The following is an 18,545-nucleotide window of genomic DNA, read 5'->3' on the forward strand; positions in this document are numbered from 1 at the left end:
TTTGACTATTGGATGTTCTTATAGGCACTTTAGTATTGCCAGCCTAATCTCTGGAGTTGTTAGGCTTAGTCATAAACAGCACTGTGCTTAGAGCATTGCTAAGAGCTGCTGGCAAATGCAGTAAAGTGCTGTTTGAATGAATGCTTACGAGCCTGCTGCTGCCTACCACTGCTCAGTCACTGCTCTATCAAATCATATACTTAATTATAATAAACACACAAATACGAGCCCTTGGTATAACATGGTAAAATCCAGAAATTATAATTTTGTAAACAAAATGTTTATCCTTTCAGTGAAATACGGAACCGTTCTGTATTTTATGTAACGGGTGACAACCCTAAGTCTAAATATTGCTGTTACATTACACAACCTTTGCTGGTATTTTACATAATTATGACAAATGAATTTGTCTTTGTTAGGAAGAAATGGTCTTCACACAGTTCGCAATGAGCCAGGCGGCCCAAACTGCTGCATGTACTCTGACTCTGCTTGCACTGAACGCAAGAGAAGTTACTTTTTTGCCCCCCTTAATATTGCCTGCTGACATGAATTTCTTAACTACATATGAGCAGGGACCCTGGGCATCTTTCTTTTTGTTTTTTTTCAGTCAGTAGAAAGGCCTCTTTAGTGCCCTAAGTTTTCATATCTATGACCTTAATTGCCTACCTTCTGTAAGCTGTTAGTTTCTTAACGACCTTTGCACAGGCGCATGTTCATTAATTGTTTATGGTTCATTGAACAAGCATGGGGAAACGATGTTTAAACCCTTTATAATGAAGAGCTGTGAAGTTAATTAGCCTGCAGAGTTCTGTATTACTAAGTCTGTACCCAAACAATTTGAGCTTGTACTTCTAAAAATTCACCTTTCCAGAAACAAGTCTCAATGTTGCTGCTTCCTATAGACCTCCTTCTGCCCCCAGTTGTGCCCTTGATACCATATGTGAACTGATTGCCCCCCATCTATCTTCTGAGCTCGTGCTACTAGGTGACCTGAACTGGGACATGCTTAAAACACATCCTGCAAACAAAGCTTGATGCCCTCAATCTCACACAAATGATCAATGAACCTACCAGGTACAACCCCAAATCAGTAAACACAGGCACCCTCATAGATGTCATCCTAACTAATTCGCCCTCCAAATACACCTCTGCTGTTTTCAATCAAGATCTCAGCAATCACTGCCTCATTGCCTGCATCAGTAATGGGTCTGCGACCAAACGACCACCCCTCATCACTGTCAAACGCTCCCTAAAACACTTCTGCGAGCAGGCCTTTCTAATCGACCTGGCCGGGGTATCCTGGAATGACATTGACCTCATCCCGTCAGTAGATGATGCCTGGCTACTCTTTAAAAGTGCCTTCCACACCATCCTAAATAAGCATGCCCCTCTCAAACAATTTAGAACTAGGAATAGATATATTCCTTGGTTCACTCCAGACCTGTCTGCCCTTGACCAGCACAAAAACATCCTGTGGCGTTCTGCATTAGCATCGAATAGCCCCCGTGATATGCAACTTTTCAGGGAAGTTAGGAACAAATGTATACACAGGCAGTTAGAAAAGCTAAGGCAAGCTTTTTCAAACAGAAAGTACTACAGGATGCAAATAACTCAAAGGTTCTGGGACACTGTAAAGTCCATGGAGAATAAGAGCACCTCCTCCCAGCTGCCCACTGCTCTGAGGCTAGGAAACACTGTCACCACTGATCAATCCACTATAATTGAGAATTTCAATAAGCATTTCTCTACGGCTGGCAACATTCTTATTGGCAGACTCGACATCCTTGGTTTCTCAAATGAGGGCCTCGCCTGGTTCACCAACTACTTTTCTGATAGAGTTCAGTGTGTCAAATCGGAGGGCCTGTTGTCCGGACCTCTGACAGTCTCTATGGGTGTGCCACAGGGTTCAATTCTCAGGCCGACTCTCTTTTCTGTATACATCAATGACGTTGCTCTTGCTGCTGGTGATTCTCTGATCCACCTCTATGCAGACGACACCATTCTGTATACTTCTGGCCCCTTCTTGGACACTGTGTTAACAACCCTCCAGGCAAGCTTCAATGCCATACAACTCTCCTTCCGTGGCCTCCAACTGCTCTTAAACGCAAGTAAAACTAAATGCATGCTATTCAATCGATCACTGCCCGCACCTGCTCGCCCGTCCAGCATCACTACTCTGGATGGCTCTGACTTAGAATACGTGGGCGACTGTAAACTCTCCTTCCAGACTCACATTCAGCATCTACAATCCAAAAATGCATCTAGAATCGGCTTCCTATAATCGCAACAAAGCATCCTTCACTCATGCTGCCAAACACCCTCGTAAAACTGACCATCCTACCAATCCTCGACTTCGGTGATGTCATCTATAAAATAGCTTCCAACACTCTACTCAACAAACTGGATGCAGTCTATCACAGTGCCATCCGTTTTGTCACCAAAGCCCCATACACTACCCACCATTGCGACCTGTACGCCCTCGTTTCATACTCGTCGCCAAACCCACTGGCTACAGGTTATCTACAAGTCTCTGCTAGGTAAAGTCCCCCCTTATCTCAGCTCGCTGGTCACCATAGCAGCACCCACTCGTAGCACGCGCTCCAGCAGGTATATAGTGGGGCAAAAAAGTAGTTAGTCAGCCACCAATTGTACAAGTTCTCCCACTTAAAAGATGAGAGGCCTGTAATTTTCATCATAGGGACACTTCAACTATGCCAGACAAAATGAGAGAAAAATCGACAATCCCATTGTAGGACTTTTTAATGAACTTATTTGCAAATTATGGTGGAAACTTCTGTTATTGACCAAATACTTATTTTATCTCAATACTTTGTTATACCCTGTTTTGGCAATGACAGAGGTCAAACGTTTTCTGTAAGTCTTCACAAGGTTTTCACACACTGTTGCTGGTATTTTGGCCCATTCCTCCATGCAGATCTCCTCTAGAGCAGTGATGTTTTGGGGCTGTTGCTGGGCAACACGGACTTTCAACTCCCGCCAAAGATTTTCTATGGGTTTGAGATCTGGAGACTGGCTAGGCCACTCCAGGATCTTGAAATGCTTCTTACGAAGACACTCCTTCGTTGTCCGGGCGGTGTGTTTGGGATCATTGTCATGCTGAAAGACCCAGCCACGTTTCATCTTCAATGCCCTTGCTGGTGGAAGGAGGTTTTCACTCAATCTCACAATACATGGCCCCATTCATTCTTTCCTTTACACGGATCAGTCGTCCTGGTCAAAAGTTGCCTATAAACTTTGCTAAAATATTTCAAACTACTTTTGTAATAACCCTTTAGGTATTTTTAAACGTTAATAATCGATAAAATTGTAGATGGGTCTATCTGTGATCAATAGAGGACGAGAGGAAACTAACGCTACTTTTCAAGTCTTGCTTAACTCTCACCAGTGTTACCCATTTCCTAGATGGTCGTACTTCATTGCACAAATGAATAACCTCGACCAAATTCCAAAGACTGGTGACATCCAGTGGAAGTGGTAGGAACTGAAAACAAGTGCCTACGAAATATTGTTTCCCAATGAGAACTCACTGAACAGACAGACCTAAAAAAAAAAAATTATAATCTGAACGGTTAGTCCTCGGGGTTTTGCCTGCTACATAAGTTCTGTTATACTCAGACACGATTCAAGCAGTTTTAGAAACTTCAGTGTTTTCTATTCAAATCTACTAATAATATGCATATCTTATATTCTTGGCATGAGTAGCAGGAAGTTGAAATTGGGCATGCTATTTTTTACAAAAGTGGAGATGCTGCCCCCTATACACTGAGTTGACTGTGCCTTTGACTTCTTAAGGTATGTAAACTTCTGACCCACTGGAATTGTGACAGAGTGAAATAATCTGTCTGCAAACAATTGTTGGACACATTTCTTGTCATGCACAAAGTAGATGTCCTAACCGATTTGCGAAAACTTTGGTTTGTTAACAATGAATTTGTGGAGTAGTTGAAAAGCGAGTTTTAATGACTCCAACCTAAGTGTTTGTTAACTTTTGACTTCAACTGTACCTGTGTGAACAACAGGCGCATCTCTATAAGTACATTTATTCCGTTGACAAAATGCTATGTGCGTCCACATCAGTGCATTCTTAACAACCTAACCATTACTAAACTTCTATTAGATCAAATGAGCAATTCCCTTTTTTGTTGACTTAATTTGACACTCATTGACCACCATACAGAAACTCAGTTCGTTGTCTTATTTTCGTGGACTGATTTTTAGGCTTAGTTAACCCTGTCGCTTCGCCTCTATCTCTGGCTCTCGTCCGTGTTTACTATTTAAAAAAAATAAATTGTATTGATATATTCCACTTAACATAACATGCTGACCAGACCGGACACGTCAATTGTGCGAGCCTTGAATTGCTTGTATGTGTACATTAATTTCGCAGTCATTGCACCCACGCTACTCGCGGGCATCAGCGAGCGTCCGGGTGGCCCGGCGCTAAAATCGAAATCTGTTATTTTTGTGACACGCAACGCGCTGCATGTCTGGCCAAATCTCGTTGTTTTTTAGGAGCATATTCCATCATGGGTGATTTCCTGACCCTGTAATGCAAACACCGCTTCTTATAACACCAATGCCCACTTCTAAGTTAACCTCTATCCCCTAGGCACTCGAGTAGATCTGAAAGGATTGGAGTGGATAGGTATATGCAAAAGATGACGGTCCACACTCCGGTAGGTTGTAGTATTGCTTTAGTTGGTTGCCAACCGCCATATTAAGTCCAAAATAAGAAGCCTGAAGGAGGAGCGATGATGAGAAACGAGATCGGTTTACTGTTTTTATCTGTGGATTAATTGTCGGAGTTGAGGACATTTGTGCATTTCAGGTAAAATAACAACCCAATGTTTATACCCCAGGACAAATTAGCTAGCAACAGCAAGCTAGCTAACTAAATTGCCTAAATCTTATGCTTTTTGACCTGTCCCCAAATTAATATAATTCAGAATTTGTTTTGAAATTTTGACCTGAATCTCCTGATCGTGTCTGGTGTGGGGGTACGAAATCCATATGCATGTGAGCGGTTTGGTCAGCATGTATGGCATTTTGAAAGATTTCATAATCAAATGGAACATGAATTTATTCTAACAAGAATGAAGCAGCAGTACTCGCCTTGCCCATTTATTCTTATAGACTTGGCTTTACTTGATATATTATTACTTAATATTGGAAGCCAGTCTATGCTTTTGCCAGTCATTTCTCTTGAAATGGGTTCACGAGACAGGGTGTGACGGATGTATTAACTTTTTGGTGTGTGTGCAGGTGGTGATGGCAGAACGTCGTGTGGAGTGTTCATGGAAGAGGCACGTCGGAGAGCAGCTGAAGCAGAGGGACCGTGTGCAGAGGCAGGCCTTCGAGGAGATCATCCACCAATGTTAGCGCCACATACCATATCTCAGTGCTCACGATGCTATTGATGCTAAGATGCTTTTTAGTTCTGCTGCCTGTGCAGGTAACCCAGAAAGTGTGTTTTTAATAAAGTTCCTTTTTGTGTTCGTCTCAGATAACCGTCTCTTGGAGAAGTCCGATCTACAGGCTGTTCTTTCAGAGAGATACCAGTCGGACAAATATGACTTTCAGAACAGACATGACGGCAGGTAGGCCTCCCCAGGATTTGACCTTCGAACTTGTTTGTGTGTGATGCGAAATCCGGCTACTACCATATTGCTTATACCTATCCAGTCCTTTCAGATCTACTCGAGTGCCTAGGGGATAGAGGTTAATTTAGAAGTGGGCATTGGTGTTATAAGAACCGTTGTTTGCATTAGATTGGATGGTGTTCCAGAAATCCCTTGCTTGAATGTCTAAATGGGATCCTTGGGACATCCAAATCTTAGTTACCACATTGATGTTGAAACGGTTAAGGTAAGGGTTAGGGTAGGGATTTCCCAAGAATCTCGGATAGCACTAACCTTGCTTGTGACCTTGTATAACCATTTGTGTTTGATTCCTCAGCCCGGGGGCAGACTCAAGTCGCAGTGACAACCTACAGCAGGAGATGGCCCAGATGCGAATCAGGCACCAGGAGGAGCTGACAGAGCTTCATAAGAAAAGGGGCGAGGTTAGCTTGTTTATTGTGCCTGCCCGTCCAAATCTTTCTCTGGAGAACTACACTGTAGGCTTTCGTGCTGACCCTAACCTGGCACAGCTGACTCAGCTAATTGAGGTTCTGGGGAGCAGCTAATTAGTAGAATTGGGTGTGCTAGATTAGGTTTGGGATGACATCTGGAGGGTAAATTTCCAGAATGAGGGTTGGTCACCTCTTGGCTGTGTCTGAAAATGTTACTAGATGCCAAATCCTTGCTTTCTCATTTCCTCTCAAACAAACTGGCCCCGGTTTGAGGCAAAAATAGACCGGGTTTAAATTAACCACTTCATACACAGAACAAAAATATAAACTCAGTCAACAATTTCAAAGATTTTACTGAGTAAAAGTTCATAAGGAATTCGGTCAATTTAATTAAATTAATTGGGCCCTAATCTATGGGTTTCACATGACTGGGAATACAGATAGCTTAAAACCTCTCTAGGCTAGATGGGACGCTACCGTCCCACCTGACCAACATCCAGTGAAAGTGCAGGGCGCCAAATTCAAACTACAGAATTGTAAATATTTAACATTTTTGAAAATACACATGCAATATGTCAAATTAAAGCTCGACTTCTTGTTAATCCAGCCACGGTGTCATATTTCAAAGGCTTTACGGCGAATGCAAACCATGCCATTATCTGAGGACAGCACCCCATCAAACAAAGACGATCATATTTCATTCCGCCAGGCGCGACACACAACTCAGAAATAACGATATAATTCATGCCTTACCTTTGATACTGAGTCGGTGAACATATCTGATAGTAATGGGGCAAGTTGATTGGCTTTAAATAAATGGAAGGGCAAGCCATTAGGGCCTGTGGCCTTACCACTTTGCGTTACCTTTAGACCCTTTTATTTCATCTAGATGCCGAGGGTTATCCAGAACTTTACTTATGTCCATAACTTGGATATCAATGGATGGAATATCTAAAAAGTTGTCCATAGCGGTATTATCTGATGGTGGTTTGGATTTGTGGAGGTTGGAATAAAATTACAAGTTGTATTAATATTAGAGGGATCACTTGTAATATTATGCAACGAGTCATATACCTGAGAAATAAGATGAATGTTGACTGGCTTTTTAAGTTGGTGTGCCAACAGGAGGCTGGCCTTGTCACCATATTCGAAGTACTCCCCCTTTGTTCGTTGCAACAGAAACTCTGCTTTCAGTGGAAAGCAGGTTAAATTGAGTTTGAAGTTTTAGCCTCTGTGTATAATTCAGGGAATGGTGAAGTTGTATATTGGTGGTCTTGTGCCAGGATTGAGTCCAGTAGTTCTTGAAGTTTCAGTTCTTTGTTTGACCATAATGAGCATTGTAAGAAATTCTTTCCCCGTAATACACCTTTGGAAGTCTCCCAAAGAAGAGGGAGAGGTGTTGTCATTAATACATCTGTTGGTTGAGATAAAGTCACAGAATTCTTTGTTAGACAATATGGTCCTGTTAAATCTCCAATTCTAATTTCTTGTGTTCGGAGTTAGAGCTTAGGCATTATTTTGGGCGAAAGGTCTGAAATTACTATAGCAGAATATTCTGTAGTCTTAACTGAAGGGAGAAAGGTTCTATCTAAAAAGTAGTCAATGTGCGAGTAGGCTTGATCAACATGAGAAAAGTTGAAGTGCAATGTGACCGGGTGGTGGATGCACCATGGATCAACACAACCCATTTGGGTCATGAATGTAGAAAGAGCTTTTGTCTTCCCGGAGGTCCCCGCCAACGATGAGGCGGTGGGTGTCAAGATTAGGGAGAGAGGCTAAAATATGTCATAAATCTAGTAAAAGTGATCAACATCACCAACTAAGGCCAAAGTAAACCATGGGAGTTCTGAATCTCCATTAAAAACATTTTTATAGATCAAGCAGACCCCAAATTTAAAAATGTGCATTCGGAAAGTATTCACTATTTACATTTTTTTGTTTTTTGTTACAGCCTTATTCTAGAATGGATTAAATTGTTTTTTCCCCCTTAATCTACACACACTACCCCATAACAGGTTTTTAGAACTGAAATATCACATTTACCTAAATATTCAGACTGTTTACTCAGTACTTTGTTGAATCACCTTTGGCATTAATTATAGCCTTGAGTCTTGGGTATGATGCTACAGTCTTGGCACACCTGTATTTTGGGAGTTTCTCCCACTGTTATCTGCAGATCCTCAAGCTCTGTCAGGTTGGATGTGGAGCGTCACTGCACAGCTATTTTCAGGTCTCTTCAGAGACGTTAAATCGGGTTCACGTCCGGGCGCTGGCTGGGCCACTCAAGGACATTCAGAAACTTGTCCCGAAGCCACTCCTGCGTTGTCATGGCTGTGTGCTTATGGTCGTTGTTCCTGTGAGGCTGGGGCGAAGGTTCACCTTCCAAGGTCCTGAGCGCTCTGGAGCAGGATTTCATCAAGGATCTTTCTGTACTTTGCCTGGTCTCCCAGTCCATGCGTCTGAAAAACATCCCCACAGCATGATGATGCCACCGCCATGCTTCACTGTGCCAGGCTACATGGCAAGTTCTCATTGGTCCAAATTGTTTATATGTTGAACCTGAAATAGGATACTTGTAATTTGGCCATTGGCCCAGTTTTATTGCAAGAAATTATAATTGGTCAATCACAGGCTAGGGCTGGGTTAAAAAACTACATCCTGTCCCTTTGTTCTGTGGAGAGAATCACAGGAGAGAAGCACAGGGGGGACTGAACATCTACCTCCCCGCATGATTTGTTCTCTTTGAATAAACTTATTTTCCTCCCCCTGATTTGCTTTGGGGTCTGTGTTATTGAAGAGTAACATCAACTGCTTAGTGCTTCAGAGATGGTTGTCCTTCTGGAAGGTTCTCCCATCTCCACAGAGGCATTCTGGAGCTCTGTCGGAGTGACCATCGGGTTCTTGGGAACCTCCCAGACCAAGGCCCTTTTCAACCAATTGCTCAATTTGGCCGGCGGCCAGCTCTAGCAAGAGTCTTGGTGGTTCCAACTTCTTCCATTTAAGAATGGAGGCCACTGTTGGTACCCTTCCCCAGATCTGTGCATCGACACAATCCTGTCTCGGCGCTTTCCGGACAGTTCCTTTGACCTCGTGGCTTGGTTTTTGCTCTGACATGCACTATCAACCCTGGGACCTTATACAGACAGGTGTGTGCCTTACCAAATAATGTCCAATCAGTTGAATTTAACACGGACTCCAATGAAGTTGTCGAAACATCTCAAGGATGATCAATGTAAACAGGATGCACCGGAGCTAAATTGAGTCTCGTAGGAAAGGGTCTGAATACTTAAAGTGGGGCAAAAAAGTATTTAGTCAGCCACCAATTGTGCAAGTTCTCCCACTTAAAAAGATGAGAGACACTTCAACTATGACAGACAAAATGAGAAATAAAATCCAGAAAATCACACTAGGATTTTTAATGAATTTATTTGCAAATTATGGTGGAAAACTTGTTATTGACCAAATAATTATTTATCTCAATACTTTGTTATATACCCTTTGTTGGCAATGACAGAGGGGAAGACTTACAGAACATTTGACAAGGTTTTCACACTGTTTCTGGTATTTTGGCCCATTCCTCCATGCAGATCTCCTCTAGAGCAGTGATGTGCACCTATGATAAATGACAGGCCTCATCTTTTTAAGTGGGAGAACTTGCACAATTATGTTTTGGGGCTGTTGCTGGGCAACACGGACTTTCAACTCCCTCAAGATTTTCTATGGGGTTGATCTGGAGACTGGCTAGGCCACTCCAGGACCTTGAAATGCTTCTTACTAAGCCACTCCTTTGTTGCCCGGGCGGTGTGTTTGGGATCATTGTCATGCTGAAAGACCCAGCCACGTTTCATCTTCAATGCCCTTGCTGATGGAAGGAGGTTTTCACTCAAAATCTCACGATACATTCATTCTTTCCTTTACACGGATCAGTCATTCTGGTCCCTTTGCAGAAAAACAATCCCCAAATCATGATGTTTCCACCCCCATGCTTCACAGTAGGTATGGTGTTCTTTGGATGCAACTCGGCATTCTTTGTCCTACAAACACGACAAGTTGAGTTTTTACCAAAAAGTTATATTTTGGTTTCATCTGACCATATGACATTATCCCAATCTTCTTCTGGATCATCCAAATGCTCTCTAGCAAACTTCAGACGGGCCTGGACATGTACTGGCTTAAGCAGGGGGACACGTCTGGCACTGCAGGATTTGAGTCCCTGGCGGCGTAGTGTGTTACTGATGGTAGGCTTTGTTACTTTGGTCCCAGCTCTCTGCAGGTCATTCACTAGGTCCCCCCGTGTGGTTCTGGGATTTTTGCCCACCGTTCTTGTGAGATCTTGCGTGGAGCCCCAGATCGAGGGAGATTATCAGTGGTCTTGTATGTCTTCCATTTCCTAATAATTGCTCCCACAGTTGATTTCTTCAAACCAAGCTGCTTACCTATTGCAGATTCAGTCTTCCCAGCCTGGTGCAGGTCTACAATTTTGTTTCTGGTGTCCTTTGACAGCTCTTTGGTCTTGGCCAAAGTGGAGTTTGGAGTGTGACTGTTTGAGGTTGTGGACAGGTGTCTTTTATACTGATAACCAGTTCAAACAGGTGCCATTAATACAGGTAACGAGTGGAGGACAGAGGAGCCTCTTAAAGAAGTTACAGGTCTGTGAGAGCCAGAAATCTTGCTTGTTTGTCGGTGACCAAATACTTATTTTCCACCATAATTTGCAAAGAAATTCATTAAAAATGCTACAATGTGATTTTCTGGATATTTTTTTTCTCATTTTGTCTGTCATAGTTGAAGTCTACCTATGAGGAAAATTACAGGTCTCATCTTTTTAAGTGGGAGAACTTGCACAATTGGTGGCTGTCTAAATACTTTTTTGCCCCAATGTATGTAAGGTATTTCTGTTTACTATTACTAAATTAGCTGACATTTCTACATTTGTTTTTGCTTTGCAATTATGGGGTATTATGTGTAGATTGCTGAGGACTTAAAAAAAATATTTAATCCATTTTAGAGTAATGCTGTAATGTAGCAATGTGGAAGAAGTCAAAGCATTGAATACTTTCCTAAAAGACCATTATCATGCATGTCTTGAAACGGGGGCAGCGGGGAAAATGCATGTCATCTATGCGCTTACAGTAAATGGAGGATGCTTTTCCCGTGGTTCGTTTTCATGTCAGCTAGGTAGACTATACTCCTGTTGTAAAGAGTAACAATGTGCTTAATATTAGGAACGTTGAGAAATAAATATAGTAGGCCTAGCCTATAGAAAGCTGATGGGATCCTCTTTTTAGTAGAGGCCATCACTGTTTTCTAGTGCTTTTGCATAGCCTATAGAATTGTGGTGCAAAATGAGCTCCTAGGTTCTCATGAAGTTTTTGATTTTCGAACACATTTGTATTGACGTCAGTGTATAAATTGTCGGCGTAGAGGACTTAGTTTACCTGAAATGTTAACAACCCAATGTTTATATCCCAGGATAAATTAGCTAGCAACAGCAAGCTAGCTAGCTAGCTAGCTAAATTGCCATAAATGTTTAATGCTTTTTGACCTTTCCCCAAATTAATATAATTGGTTCACTTTTTGATATTTCAACCTGTGTGTGGGTGGGCCAGACTACGTGATGCATGCGTTCTGGTCAGCATGTAAGTCTTCTAACCAAAATATCAGCTTTACAGGGACTATGGTGGTCTGTAATACAGACTCGGTCAGGGAGAGGTTGAAAATGTCAGTGAAGACACTTGCCAATTGGTCTGCGCATGCTTTGAGTACATGTCCCAGTAATCCGTCTGGCCCCGAGTCTTTGAATGTTGACCTGTTTAAAGGTCTCCCTCACATTGGCTATGGAGAGTGATCACACAGTCATCCAGAACAGCTGATGCTCACGTGCATGCTTCAATGTTGCTTGCCTCGAAGTGAGCATAAAAGGCTTTTTGCTCGTCTGGTAGGCTCGTGTCACTGGGCAGCTCGCGGCGGGCTTTCCCTTTTGTAGTCAGTAATATTTTTCAAGCCCTCCCACATCACACGAGCGTCAGAGCCGGTGTAGTAGGATGCAGTCTTATTCCTGTATTGACACTGCCTTTTTGATGGTTTAAGGGCATAGCAGGATTTCTTTTAAGCGTCCGGATAAGTATCCCGCTCCTTGAAAGCGGCAGCTGTAACCTTTAGCTCGATGCGGATGTTGCCTGTAAAACATGTACGTACAGTCACTGTGGGGATGACGTCGTCGATGCACTTATTGTTGAAGCCGATGACTGAGGTGGTATACTCCTCAATGCCATTGGATGAATCCCGGTACATATTCCAATCTGAGCTAGCAAAACAAAGTAGCATCCGCACCATCTGACCACTTCCATATTGAGCGAGTCATTGGTACCTCCTGCTTTAGTTGGGGATTGTAATCAGGTGGATAGAATTAGGGTCAGATTTGTCAAATGGAGGGTGAAGGAGAGCTCTGTTTGGTGTAAAGGTGTTCTAGAGTCTTTCGTATTAAAAAAAAAAAAAAAAAAAAAAAATCTCTCTTCCTCTCTGGTTGAACTTGACATGCTGGTAGAAATGAGGTAAAACGTATTTAAATTTCCCTGCATTAAAGTCCCCAGGCCACTACGAGTGCTGCTTCTGGATGAGCATTTTCTTGTTTGCTTATGGCCTTGTACAACTCGCTGAGTGATCTTAGCATCGGTTTGTGGTGTTTAATTGATGGCTACGAATAATATGGATGAGGTAAATTGATAAATTGTCATGAGGTATTCTACCTCAGGTGAGCAATACCTCGAGACTTCTTCAGTATTAAACATCGAGTACCAGCAGTTGACAAATAACCCGCCCCTCGATTTACCAGACGTAGCTGCTCAGTCCTGCTGATGCACGGAGAAGCCAGCCAGCTCTATATTATCCGTGTCGTCGTTCAGCCACGTCTCGGTGAAATGTAAGATATTAGTTTTTAATATACCATTGGTAGGATAGTCTTTTAATTTGCGATCGTCCAGTTTATAGTTCACTTTTTAGTCTTTAAAGATAAAATCTTCTTCCAGTTCGAGGTGAGTGATCGCTGTTCTGATGTCCGTAAGCTCTTTTCAGTCATAAGCGGTAGCAGCAACATTATGTACAAAAATGAGTTACAAACAATGCAACAAAATAGCACAGGTGGTTAAGGAGCCCGTAAAACGGCAGCCATCCTCTCCGGTGCCATTTGTGTATAATTGTCTTCACTATTAGTCTACAATGTAGAAAATAGTAAAAATATTGAAAAACCCTGGAATAAGTAGGCGTCCAAACTTGACTGGTAATTGAGGCAGTCCAAACTGAGTCAGAAAGTTCCCAGTTATAAAGAGGGGCATGTGCTATGCCACTTCTTATACTAAGTTAAGAGTAACTAAGAAATCTTACGATGTCAAATGATATCATGCCCAGTGCTCCAGCTATGCATTTGGTTTGCTAGCTAAGTGGCTAGATGTCAAGATCAAGTTTCTTGGTTACTTCAAACATTCAATCCCCTCCTGGCTCAAGATCCCTGTTGCCTAAATTTGTTGTGTCAAAAAATAGAAATAGCGCCCCTTGTGTTTCGGTAATATTGTATTCTCCGGCATGAAGTGATTATATGCAATGGCAACTGAAAAAGTGGGTATGTGGCGTACACCCTCCACTAAATCACTGTGTATGGGGCAGGAGTGGGACGGAGGACCAGAATCAAAGGCTCCATTGTTTTTGACTTTGTCATTGGCCTCATTGCCTTATAACTCACAAGACTTATGTAGCCCTGTCCCCAAAGATGCGGTGACTGATGGCTGGAAATAAAGGATTGATCATGAGTCATGATCGATCGAAGGGGTGAAATGTGTATAAGTCTCGTGTTAACCATGTGGCTATCTGTGATTTCAAAGTAAGCTTGTTGCTCAAATGACTTTATTTACCAGACATTATCTGAAGAGCATACTACTGTTGGTTAGCTATTTAATTTGATTCAAATAAGTCTTAAAATGTCTGCGACTATGTAATTTGGAGCAAGGTCTGGATTTAAGACCTTGACTTTCCATTTGTTTATAATTGGGTTTGTTTTGTAACCAACTTGCCATCAGTTGTGGATGTTTTTGACTGAATGTCTTTCTCTTCTCTCTTGCTCTGCTTTCATATAGCTGGCCCAGAGTGTGATTGAGCTGAACCACCAGATTCAGCAGAAGGACAAGGAGATTCAGCACAATGAGGCCAAGTGAGTTTACTCTACATGTTATTTAGTCTCTGTGCTTGATTGGGACTTTTTGTACTTTCCAACACTCCAGCTATTTGCTATATTGTTACCTACTGATGTCGTTCCCATGAACCAGAATTATGGTTTCTTCCTGATAAATCAGGGATTTCTGACCATCCTATTTACACTGAACAATGTGGTGTTTCATGAGTTGAAATGAAAGATCCCAGAAAATGTCCATACGCACAAAGTTTATTTCTGTCATTTGCACAAATTTGTTAACATCCCAGTTAGTGAGCATTTCTCCTTTGCCAAGATAATCCATCCACCTGACACGGGGCATATCAAGAAGCTGATTAAACAGCATGATCATTACACTGATGCACCTTGTGCTGGTGACAAAAGGCCACTGTAAAATGTGCAGTTTTGTAATGCCACAGAGGTCAGAAGGTAAGGGAGAATGCAATTGGCATGCTGACTGCAGGGATGTCCACCAGAGCTGTTGCCAGATAATCAAGTGTTAATTTCTATGCCATAAATCGCCTCAATGTTTTAGAATTTGGCAGTACGTCAAACCGGCCTCACAACAGACCACGTCTATGGCATTGTGTGGACGAGCAGTTTGCTGATGTGAACGGAGTGCCCCATGTTGGGGTTATGGTATAGGCATGAATAAGCTATAGCCAACAAACACAATTTGCATTTTATCGATGGCAATTTCAATGCACAGAGACTGCGATGAGATCCTCAGGCCCTTTGTCATGCCATTCATCCTCCGCCACCACGTTTCAGCATGATCGTGCACGGCCCCATGTCGCAAGGATCTGTACACTATTCCTGGAAGCTGAAACTGTCCCAGTTCTTCCATGGCCTGCAAACTCACCAGACGTGTTACCCATTGAGGCTGTTTGGGAAGCTCTGAATCAGGGGTTCTTAAACTTTCAGCCTGGGGCCCAAACTAGAAATTCTGTTTTCTTGGGACCCAGGAAGACCTGCAACTATACGTAAATATGTGTACATTACATTGCCCTAACGCCCAAAACAAATGCAATATAGACGACAACAATAACTTAATACTCATAAATAGCTATTCATGTTTGATCCCCATTTAAAAACTCTTGCATATCTGTCTAGGTTTGAACTGTTGCTGTTAAAATACAATACATAATTTAAATTCTGAACAGGAATAAACTGATTTGATCACATCACACAAATGTCTAACAGAACACACAAGCTAAGTTTTTTTTAATAGTGCAAGCCTAAGTAACAATACAGATGAACAATGGTCAGGCCTATTGTACATCTTACTTTAGAAATGATTGTTGAAAAAAAGTATAGGTCAGAACTGTGACTGTTAAAATATCATTTTTATTATGAAATGTAATAATCTGATCACATCACACAGGTGTAGACCAGAAAACAGAAACACGCAATCCTAATGAGTTGTTTGGCTGGTTGACGGTTTAAACAAGCAGGTCTATTCTGGCCGCCGTTTGACTGCAACCCTGACGTCATATGCAGCATTGATTCTGTACTTGTAAGGGGTTTAGTCTTGTTCCAACTCGGGAGAGACAAAAAGGTTGAGAGCCATGCGTCCTCTGAAACACATCCCTGCCATGCCGCATTGCTTCTTGACATACTGCTCGCTTTACCCGGAAGCCAGCCGCACCAATGTGTCAGAGGAAACGGCGTCCAGCTGTCGATCGAGGTCAGCTTGCAGACACCCGTCCCACCACAAGGAGTCAGTAGACAAGGAAATCACTCCCCTAGCACTGACTTGTATAGGTATGTGGTGCCAAACTGGATTAGAACATCTACTGCTATCTCAGGCAGGCAGGAGACTGCTTCCTGCTGTACCAGTAGATGAGCAACCCAGAACTGTGAGTGTTTGTCTCCAAAGCATCTTGCTTCAGTTTATTCCAGTTCAGAATAAACAGCAACAATTCCAACCTAGACGTGTTTTCAACAGTAAGATGTACAGTAGGCCTGGATTTTTTAAAATCTGTACTGTTACTTAGGGTTGCAGTATACGTTTTTAGCTAGCTTGCTTTGGTTAATGTTAGCTAGCTAGTTGTGTACAAGGTGATTGTTTGAAAGAGAAACTCAACGTATTGTAATCCCTTATTTCTGCTTACATTATCATCACCTGTTATAAAATGACAACAATACCTTGAGATCTGACTTACTATTCCATTGTTGAAGCACTGTTTCCTGAAGCCAGGTGCGCCATTTTGGTTTTAGAAGTGGGTGTGACGTAACCTGGCGGAGGGGTCCTCTCCCAGATGTTTTTTGGGGCATCTAAAGCTCATTTCCTGCATTTATACACAATCCAAAAAGTCGTCTATTTGAAATAAAAAAAGTAGGCAAAAATTCCCAGTCGTCTAGCTAGGTAAGATATTATTAATTATGTTTAACTGATTAAGAAGACTGAACTCGATCATAGGTAATTCGGTAATAAATAATGTTGCACCTTTTAACCATTAGACTAACAAACTACAGACTTTTGGTGGACTTTAAGACATCATCTCTATCAAATTTCAGCCAGACTGACTAGCAAGCCTGAGCTGCCTGTACGCCCGATTTCCCCCCCCCCCCCCCCCCCCCCCCCCCCCAGCCTAGTCAATAACTCAACTCCATCCCAATACAATTTCCTTCCCAGTTCCCACCTTAAAATGTTTTAATTATCAATGAAAAGGTTATAATTTTATAAATAGCCCACATACTCCTCAAATATACATTTAAAACACAAACAGCAATTTCAGCAATTAATCTCACAGGACAAACCGTAATGTACAACTATTTATACTTGCACACTATAGCTGGGTTGCCCCGTCCTGTCCCTAGGGGTTTACCACACTTCAGTGCCCCAACACACCCCACTCAGCTTTAGGATCTTAGTGAAACACAAATTTACTAGTTTTGGGTGTGTTAGGCCAATGCCGGTGACAACCCACAGAGCGGCAGACCACCAGGACTGAGCAGCCCAGCAGCTAGGGATTTCCTATATAGGTATCTCCCCTGACATGGGCATGTTTTCAATAGACTCCTTTATTCTAACTGTATTCCATATAAGGCCTCCAGACCTTATGACAGTTGCCCAGTTTACCCTTAATCTTGTAGTAAATCAAAGCTAGTGATACTTAACTTGACATTTCCTGAGGATAACCAACCTTCCAATTAATGGAAATGCATTACTTAGCTGCTATAAGTGCTTGGTTTCATGGTTTTGTTTGCTTATTTGAAGAAACTAAGGAATGGGGAGAATTTTTAGGCATGTTGAGATAAAATAACATACTCTTTGAAAGAATTCAGCCAGCCTTCACAAGACCATAACATATGCAAATGTGTCTCCTTTTGTGTTTTACACCTCAGCAGAGGAATGACATTTCTGAGTCCATGTGATTCAGATTCACTGGCATATAGTTTTCTATGGCTGGTCTTAAACTATATAGTAATTTGTCTAAGATATGTTTGAATCCCCAGTCATGTTCATGTCTTTTAACCCTTAATCATCAATAGCTTCTTCCAGGACTTCCTCACATTTTTGTTTTACTTGTTTTCTGTCATCAAAAAACAAACCTTCATACAGTTTGGAAATCAACTTTGGAGGTTTGTCACACCTGCCTTAACCTCTTGATACTACCCACCCCGGGTCCGGGAGCGTAATCATCTGACACTAATTAGCATAACGCAACGGACAAAAATATTCCTATTCATGAAATCACAAGTGAAATATATTGAAAAACAGCTTAGCGTTTTGTTAATCACCCTGTCATCTCAGATTTTGAAAATAAGTTTTACAGCCAAAGCAAGACAAGCATTTGTACGTTTATCGATAGCCTAGCATAGCATTATGACTAGCTAGTAGCAGGCAACCTGGTCACAAATCAGAAAAGATATCAAATTACATCGTTTACCTTTGAGCTTCGGATGTTTTCACTCACGAGACTCCCAGTTAGATAGCCAATGTTCCTTTTTTTCCCCAAAATATTATTTTTGTAGGCAAAATAGCTCCGTTTGTTCTTCACGATTGGCTGAGAAATCGACCGAAAATGTGGTCACGACAACGCCAAAAAATATTCCAAATTAGCTCCATAATATCAACAAACATGGCAAACGTTGTTTATAATCAATCCTCAAGGTGTTGTTCAAATATATTTTCGATAATATATCAACCGGGACAATTGGTTTCTCAGAAGCGATTGGAATAATGGCTACCTCTGTATTTTACGTGATAATTTCTCTGGGAGCATCAGGTGACCACTTGCGCAA

At 41.9% G+C, this 18,545-nt stretch overlaps 2 protein-coding genes across 5 annotated transcripts in view; one reads left to right on the forward strand and one right to left on the reverse strand.

Moving 5' to 3' along the window:
* Window positions 1–18,545, reverse strand: part of LOC110507309 (fibroblast growth factor 12) — a 256,067-nt gene that overhangs the window by 212,641 nt on the left and 24,881 nt on the right. The gene's annotated exons all lie outside the window — the stretch shown is intronic.
* The window catches only part of atg16l1 (autophagy related 16 like 1), a 54,625-nt gene that overhangs the window by 2,445 nt on the left and 33,635 nt on the right, over window positions 1–18,545 (forward strand). For all 3 annotated transcript variants that reach the window (XM_021587227.3, XM_021587226.3, XM_021587228.3), the window contains exons 2-5: window positions 5,284–5,395; window positions 5,525–5,618; window positions 5,977–6,082; window positions 14,221–14,294. In XM_021587227.3, coding sequence (XP_021442902.1) covers window positions 5,290–5,395; window positions 5,525–5,618; window positions 5,977–6,082; window positions 14,221–14,294 — 380 coding nt within the window. In that variant the 5' untranslated portion in view covers window positions 5,284–5,289. The remainder of the gene's footprint in view (window positions 1–5,283; window positions 5,396–5,524; window positions 5,619–5,976; window positions 6,083–14,220; window positions 14,295–18,545) is intronic.

This window comes from Oncorhynchus mykiss, chromosome 27 (assembly GCF_057628025.1).
Source record: "Oncorhynchus mykiss isolate SJ-2025 chromosome 27, ASM5762802v1, whole genome shotgun sequence".
Taxonomy (NCBI): Eukaryota; Metazoa; Chordata; class Actinopteri; order Salmoniformes; family Salmonidae; genus Oncorhynchus; species Oncorhynchus mykiss.